The following is an 8,990-nucleotide window of genomic DNA, read 5'->3' on the forward strand; positions in this document are numbered from 1 at the left end:
ATATTTTTACACCGATCGTAATCTCTTCCCTTGGACATATGCCAAGCGGAACTTTAAAGTTTAAAAAAAATATAGAGGATAAGACAAGAGCCCTTACATCAGAACCAAAGGAATTCTATTTTTTAAAACAAAACCTTCAAATCACTATTTTAAAATATAATTAATATCCTTAAGTTTTGAAACCTTGACTTGAAGATAATTGTAAATATTCCTGATAATCAAATTTATGAAAATATTATATAAATATCTCGATAATTAAACGAAAAAAATTATTTTGATATTTTACGATGATTGATGTCAAACCTGCTGTTGACTTTTTAGGTGATTACGAAGTATTCCCATAAAATCAAGCATTTAAATATAAATGGTAAATGAGGAATCTGAATCAAGCGTAAGCGCAAATGAAGACGAAATTAATATGTTTGAAGATACGAAATGCTTATTATGTGATACAAACTTTTCAAATCCTTATAATTTATACAATCATTGTCATAGTCATCATCAATTTGATATTATTAGCATTATTAAAAAATATAACCTCGATACATTTGGTTATATAAAGCTAATAAATTTTCTACGTGAAATAATTCCAGTAAGCAATATATTTTTTACTTTGAATTTTATATGGTATTTAATTAGAAAGATACAAATGATGCTTATAATTATATTACAAATAAATCATGGGACTTTGAGAAATATATGACTCCTACAATAAAGGACGATTCACTTTTAATGCTAGGTAAAAATTAATTTTTTTTTAGCAATTTTTAAAAATTATGACAGATATTGAAGACATTATAGATATGAAATATTCACCTTCCAGTGTATCTGATGTTAATAATGTAGCACTCATTTTAAATGGTGACTTAGAAAAGGATAGAGGCCATAAACGGTTTAAAGAAAATAATGATAAAGACAAATCTAATGTGAAAAATGAGGAAATACTTGGATTAAAGTCCAAAATTGAATTTTTGGAAGGAACTTTAAAAGAGATGCATATAACTACAAATATTCTTAAGTTTTTGAAATGAAATTTTTTTTATTTTTAATTATTTTATATTTTTAGAGATAGATTAAAAGAAATTATTTGCACAAATGGTCAAAATGATGGTACATCAACACCTAACAAGACTGATATTCCTCCTTGCAATGAAAAATTATATTTTGACTCTTATTCTTATATAGAAATTCATGAAGAAATGTTAAAGGTATTTACACATTGTTATTTCCCAAGAATGAATTACCCCTTAAACTGGTAACAAATCTAGGAACACCATATTTACAAAAAGACTAAAGCCCCTTTATGTTTTTTTAAAATTACTTACTAATATATAACTCAATTGGGAACCACCCAGGGATATTTTGAGCAAAAATCTTAAAATATTATAAATTTAAAAAAATGAACTTAAAACAAATATATATAAAAACATATCATGATTTTTTAAAAAAATATGCACATATAAAAAGACAATTAAAAATTTGATATGGGTTTATTTATATTGTTATATGGAACCATGAGCAATAAGTTATATATGATGGTGATTATAATAGATACTTAAAAAATCTCTAGTGCTTTTTTTAAAAAAACTCAAATGAAATATAAGTTTATTCTCAAGATTTTAGAGAATATATAAGAAATATTTCCAATTTTTAAGCAATTTATAACCTATGACCTTATTAGAAGCAAGGTAATACAATAAATAATTTAAATAATTTTCACCAAAATCATAGAAAAATATAAAAATTATTATTAAATTAACTATAAACTGCAAAATTTTATATGAAAATATTTTTTAAAGAATTTTTGAATATTCTTTTATTCAAATATATTAAATCTAAAATATTCCAATTCGAATATATTTAATGAATATTCTTTGGAACACTAGTGCTAAAACTCACGATATTTAATCCTCACTGATTGTTAAAATTCTAATGTTAATTAATTATGCAAAAATATGGAAATTTAGGATAGAATTAGAACTGAAAGCTACAAAAATGCCATATTTTCCAAATATAAACCTTTAATCAATGATGACAATAGCATACCTCAAAATGTATTTCAGGACAAAATAGTTTTAGATATAGGTTGTGGAAGTGGAATATTATCTTTGTTTGCAGCCCAAGCGAATGCCCACAAAGTTATAGCTGTGGATCAATCTGATATTATCTATGAAGCTATGGATATTGCCAAGTTTTTTTTTAACATAAAAATATAATTTATATTTGATACAAGAACAAAACTTGCACATAATTATATTTATCAACTAAATTTATAAAGTAATAGAGGTTTAAAATTAAAAGACATTTGAATTGAAAAAAAGTAATATATTGCAAATTATTTAGGGAAAATGGGTTTGAGGAGAAGATAACATTTATAAAAGGCAAGATCGAAGACATCATTCTACCAGTTGAGGAAGTAAACGAATCTAAATATTATTGACTTGAAATTATTAATATAAATTTTTTTAAAAAAAATCATTAAATAATTCTTATATTATTAACGATGATCAAAAACATCTCTCCAATCCCTGCCAGTATAGGGGGGTTATCATATTTTGTTTAAGACCAAACACAGAACTGAGTTTAATTCATTTTGTTTATGACCAAACATAGAACTGAGTTTAATTCATTTTGTTTATATCTAAGTTTTTATTTCAAACTTTTCAAAACAGGCTTGTTTTAGTAGTATTTTAAGAATTAGTTTATTAAATATTATTTAGAAGTATTGTTGTTAAACGGGCTTAATTTATTAAAACGGCTAACCCAATATATTTAGCCAAAAATATAATGCAAGCCTGGAGATTGGATATCTATTCACTAAATTTTTAGGCTTGGCTAATATTATTTTAGCTACCATCTTAATTTATTAAAACGGCCAACCCAATATTTTTAGCCAAAAATATAATGCAAGCCAGGAGATTGGACATCTATTCACTAAATTTTTAGACTTGGCTAATATTATTTTAGCTACCATCTTAATTTATAAATTGCCAAATCGAGCTGTTTAACAACACTATTTTATGATCCAATCCCAAGAAAGTTTATTTCGTCCGATACGATATGATTCGAATTATTATTCCAAAGATCTGAATCTGAATGGAATTACAGGCTTTTTTTTGAATCAGGTTGAGGCTTTATATGTCTTAATCTCATATTATAAGATGGAATTTATATATTGTAGGTGGATATAATAGTATCTGAATGGATGGGGTATTTCCTTCTTTCCGAATCTATGATATCGAGCGTCATTTATGCTAGAGATAAATACCTCAAGAAAGATACGGGAATAAGTATAATAATTTTAAATATGCCGTGAAGCCTCTATATGGTGCGACGTCTGGCTCCAACACAAAGGGCTGTTAAATTTATGGTCATTGTAGAGAGCGATGTACGCCGTTGTAAGTAATTTTTAATAAGATTTTGCCATGAAGGGACCGATCTAAAGATGGCGGTGATCAGATGGCGGTCACCTATAGAGGTTTTATGCCATAATTGTACCATAATTTACGATATAATGATTGTAATTAATATTGGGGAAAATTTTTTAACGAGATTTGATTAATTTTTAAATTATATTTCTTATAAATATTCTCACATGTTAACTTAATTTTATATAATCTATTTTAAATAATAGTAGAGTATGCGCAAAGAAATTCATTACTAAAACGTTAATAGTTTTTTTTTTATTGGATAATTTCTTTTTTTCAGCAGAATTTTAGCCGGCTTAAAAGACAACTACTAAATTTTTTCAAGGGTAGAAAGCTAGCTATATATAGAAAATAATATATTACATCCCTTTAAATGAATGATAAATTTTATCAATATATAATAATTATCTTTTCTTCTAAAAATCAGTGTTACCCTCCAAACTCAATTTATATTTTCAACCCTTGACGGACATCACGAGTTGGGATAATAAATTCACCTTTTGGGACGATGTGTACGGTTTTAAAATGAGCTGTTTAAAGAAAATAAAGAGACGCGAAATCGATTTAGAGGTATTCAATAGCGCCGACGAAAAAGCCAAACTTTTAGCCGAGCCCACGATTGTTAAAGTTTAGTTTTTTTTTGGTTTCTTGGTTTTACAAACCGGTTTATGTAAATTGGTTCGGGAAGTGTCAAGAAGACGAGAAATACTGAATTAACTTAAGTGAGGGAGACGAAAAAGGAGTAATAAATGACATGGTAAGAAATAATTATTTTAAAAATTAAATCCATTTAATGATAGGTCTTATACAATTAGAACCAGGACGAACAATTCCTTTTAGAATTATATACGTCTTTATTCTGATGAACATAACTTTTAGACTGGAATCCAAAACGTTCTAACTGTTCATATGAACGTTTTTGGTTCTGGAATTTCCCGACATTTTTGAGAAATCGTTTTCCGGTTCAGGAGCGTTCTCTATCAAAGCATATGTAATTTTTTTAAATTATAAATCATTTTAACATCCAGTTTAAGGTATTTCTAGCAAGAAGATATAATAATTTTATATATTGTTGGTTGTTATTTATTTCTCCAGTATTTTATTCAATTATTGATGATTTTTTTTACTGAAATGTATATGAATTTTATGGCATGTATAAATTGAAAAAAACATAACTAAATATTTTTTAAAAATATAGGAGGTTTTGATTATCCACCTTTATTATTTGCACATTTGTTGCTAAATATATTCCTTCTATCTTCTATTTTTTTTGGTAGAAATAAAAGGTTTACAAATTATTAAAGAGCTACATTGCCTTAAGGCACGTCTGACTCTAAAATTTGTGTTAGAATACGACTGGTCAAGTTTGCACTAAGGCACTTTCGTTCTTACGTCCCGTCCACCCCATAAATCAGTCCCAAAATATTCCCTTCTTCAGAATGCGTTCTAAAGACGTCTCCATCTTAAAAGAAAAAAATTTGAACCGGGATGCACGAACCGTTCCTATTCACTTGTAGAGAAGTAATAGTATTGATAAATTAAATTTTAGCTTCTATCAAAAATCACACCCCATCTTCGTAGTTTTCTCCAAAAAAAATTAACTCTCCTCTCTAATATTTTGGCATGCGCTTGTAGATTGAGCTGAGTTAGTCCATACATAATATTAGGGACGAATCAAGTCATCACCTATTAATATGACGATTTTTTTTACACCTCAGTTGTATATTTATTAAATGATCCCCATTATTTGTTAAAACAGACTTTCGATATGTTAACAGCGACCACGGACATAGAGATAAAAGATTTTCCGTTCGCATTTGCTTTAAATGAATCGATTGTCGAAAATATGGTGACCTCGTTTATGCTTTACTTCGACGCTCAATTTTATCCCGATAACTATGGAATTTTAGAACCGGTTTCAAATATTATTAGATAAAGTTAACAGATTACATCCCTCTCACCTTTAAAAAAACACTCGTTTTTTTAAAATTTTATAATATTTTCTTGTGTGTGTTAGGTCGGAGGGATTGCCATTTCAATATAAATGACATAATTTTTTCTATTTTTATTTTTTTAAAAAAAATATTGTTTGTCTGTAAGTTATATATTAGAATCTATTAAAAAGATTTTAGTTAAGACTTAAACCGACTAACATTTTTTTTGGTCTGAATTTTTTTCGTCCATAAATTCATCTACTTATAATGCAGGTTACATTAAATTTATACAATGAGTCATCGGGATCTAGAAAATCCTGTCCGGAGAAGGAAATGTTTTCTTAGGCAAAATATTTATTTATGAGGAATGATTAATATATTCTATTACATAATAAGATACCACCTCTGAAAATATTTTTTTAAAGATGAAACTTAGATATAGGGAATTTATTTTGAAACTTGTTTTTTTATTTAGGTTTATTTTAGTACCGGACCTTTGCATCCGCCTACTCATTGGAAACAAACTTTATTGCACTTACCAGAAAAATACGATCTTAAAGGTTTGTAAATATTATAATTTAATAGATATAATACTTGTTATAACAAATTTTGAATTAATTTAAATCCTATAGTATAATTTATTTTCATTTGTTAGTAAATATTAAGCCTGTTTAAAAAACGATTTACTATTTGTATTGGTTTCGAATAATTTATTTTTGAAAAATAATATAATAATAATACATGCAAAAATATATTGACAGAATTTTTGTAAATTCATTTTATTGTACATATAATTTTAAATAGTAAAGGGATTATAATAATCTGACTATAATGAACACGTGATTAAATTATTAACTTAATTAAAATGTATATTAGTTTAATATATTTACTGTTTCTGTTTTTTTAGCAGTGAATCAGTTAAAACTAAAAACACCTTGTTAATCACATCACCTTTCATAATTGAAAGGCATCATTAAATTTTATTAAAAATAAATAATTATTCCAAAATCGAATGATTATAATTTATTTGAACAAAACGAATAAATACTACTATTCGATTCAAATTATTCGAAACAAATCGAATATTCAATTCGTCTTTTAATAGGCCTGGTAAATATTGATTAATATACTAAAATATTAATTTTTATAATATTTTTGTTGAATATTTGAACTTTTTTAAAAAATATATCTACTAGGGTTAATATTTTTATCTTACAGAATTTGGGGAAAATTAAATGACCTTATAGGTGATTCTGGTCTCAGAAAACGAATTCATAATATCCTAATTCTTTTCTTTCTCGATATAACATTTGCATGTTGTTTTGACTTTGAATGTAAAGTTGATTGAAAAATATTATTTTTGCGATTATTTACGAATAAAAAATATGAACGTTAAACTCTTTTATTAGTTCACTTTTTTTAAATTATAATTTATATATTTTTGATTACTTGTAATTATATATCAAATTATATAATTAAATAATAAATTTTATGCAAATTTAGATGCGGATAAAATAGAAGGCAAATTAAGCTTGACTCAAATACCACACAATAATAGAACATGGTGCATTGAAATTGATTTGGGACCTAACGAACATTATATTTTTGATCTATCTTAAAAACAATTATTGTTGAATTAAAGCATTTTATTATGCCTATTTAATGAATCAAATTCTTTAATAATATGTATATGAATTTTGATTGACTCAGAAATATTTTAACCATATTCATTTCATTACATCTCTAGCTTTAAGATACTTTTAAAATAAGGTTAAAGATGAATAAGAATACCTTCCTTTAGCTAAATTTAATATTTCATTCAATTCGTTCTTAAAATTAATTCAAAATATTAAAAAAAAATTTCTAAATATTTTTATATAACTATTTATGAGAAACCTGTTATCAGTATCTACTATTATCATTCAATATCTTAAAAAAAATGGCCATGCAAAATATATGTGGGATCTTTCGATAAGTTTCCTTGCAGCAATCCACATGTATTGTAGTTTTTTTGGATTATCAGCCAATGTGTTACATGAATCACAATTTTATACCTTGATATCATTGTACTAATAGCTGGCTAGTGATTTTACCTTGTTTGCTTCCATATATCCTTAATGTAACTCTCGCAACATTAATTTCCTCATATTGAATAGTACGATCACTTTGGACTAATTGTAATGGTAAGTTGATTAGTTAACCAGTATATTATTTTGAAATCGTATGCTTCCATAACAATTTAGTCTCATCAAGATCGAGGTGTTATCTTTAATAAACAGCGGTTTGCGATCTGTTATTATATATAACTTAATCCCGATGAGATTTTCCTGAAATCTTTTCATAGCAAAGATAATTAGTAAGGATTCTCTCACTATATTAGTTTAGTTGACCTGCCTTTAACAAAGACCTTGAAATAAAAGCACCTTCCTTGCTTAAATGGGCCTGCCGCCATAGCAATGGATAGGTCGGAGTGTAATGTTGGAAGGTTGACTGATGGGTAGTTTCAATTCTTTGAAATTTTTTTCGTTTGTTTCACATCTATATTTTTCTTTCTTAATAATTTTGTATAATAGGCCGACAAAGTTCTACAAAAATTTGCAGTTAGCTCGTCAAACCCAGTTAGTTCATCTTTGGAAGTTTCCTAGTGCATGTTCGTAATCGCTTTGATTTTATCCCTATTTGGATGTGTTCGGTCGGCATCTACCTGTCCTAACAATTTATCTTATAATTCATAAATTCGCCTTTGGTAAAATTTTTACCAAACTATGTGGTAGATTATCTCGAATAATCTATATTGTCAAAATGTGCTTCATCGTTATTACCGTTAATTAGTAAATCATTGATAAATAATGTCACATCTTTCAAATCGCTTTGATAAATGGAACATTAGATTGTTGAAGCGAAAGGTATCCCCCCTTCGTCAAAATAATTTAGAGGTTTCTAGAATCATGGTGTATCGAGATCAGCAGAAATTCCTGTTTGAAGTTAATCTTAGTACTTTTCCTTGAAAGTTTAGAGATTAGTTCGTTTATACTCGAGGGTTATTTAAACCCTTCGGGCAGGGTTTAAAATTTTAGCGAAGGTAGAACCATTATTTACATTTATTTATTTCTATAATTCATTACAATATATATCAGTTTTCATTGACATTTTATTCAGTTTATAATATAACCATAAGGTGCAATTTTAATTACAAATGGTGATATCTAACGAATAATTGTGTATATACATAATACATTAGGAAGTTAAACAACACCTATTATATTATTTGTAAATATATATTTATAATTATATCTAACTGACAAACATATCATATAATATGTAAATAAAATATTACAATAGATTACTACTTTACTACAAAAATGTCTAAAAGCGCATAATACCCTCGTTCTTGAACATACTGGCCCATCTGACTTCTTGGTTATATTTGTTCATGAAGTACTCATTTATTTCTTTAGTCATCATATCCACTTTGGAATAGGCTTCTGGGCGGGTTAATATTAGGCGTAGCGTCATATTTCAAATGTAACTTTATCAGAGTTTTCATACCTGATATATTTTTCAATTTTTTTTTACATCAACATTTTTGATATTTTATCGTCAACAGCGTTTCCTTAATTTTTGACTT

The 8,990-nt window shown here is 26.7% G+C and overlaps 1 protein-coding gene across 1 annotated transcript; it reads left to right on the forward strand.

Moving 5' to 3' along the window:
- The first annotated feature begins 324 nt into the window (after positions 1-324).
- LOC135926425 (protein arginine N-methyltransferase 1-like) lies at positions 325-7,020 on the forward strand. The gene is made up of 11 exons (XM_065462298.1): positions 325-592; positions 640-739; positions 784-1,018; positions 1,067-1,208; positions 1,968-2,191; positions 2,344-2,416; positions 3,182-3,290; positions 3,856-4,055; positions 5,188-5,343; positions 5,838-5,922; positions 6,866-7,020. The coding sequence occupies exons 1-11, from the start codon at positions 365-367 to the stop codon at positions 6,979-6,981; spliced, it is 1,668 nt and encodes a 555-aa protein (XP_065318370.1). The 5' UTR covers positions 325-364; the 3' UTR covers positions 6,982-7,020.
- The last annotated feature ends 1,970 nt before the right edge of the window (positions 7,021-8,990 follow it).

The sequence above is a fragment of the Gordionus sp. m RMFG-2023 genome, chromosome 3 (assembly GCF_954871325.1).
Source record: "Gordionus sp. m RMFG-2023 chromosome 3, tfGorSpeb1-WG-v2, whole genome shotgun sequence".
Taxonomy (NCBI): Eukaryota; Metazoa; Nematomorpha; class Gordioida; order Chordodea; family Parachordodidae; genus Gordionus; species Gordionus sp. m RMFG-2023.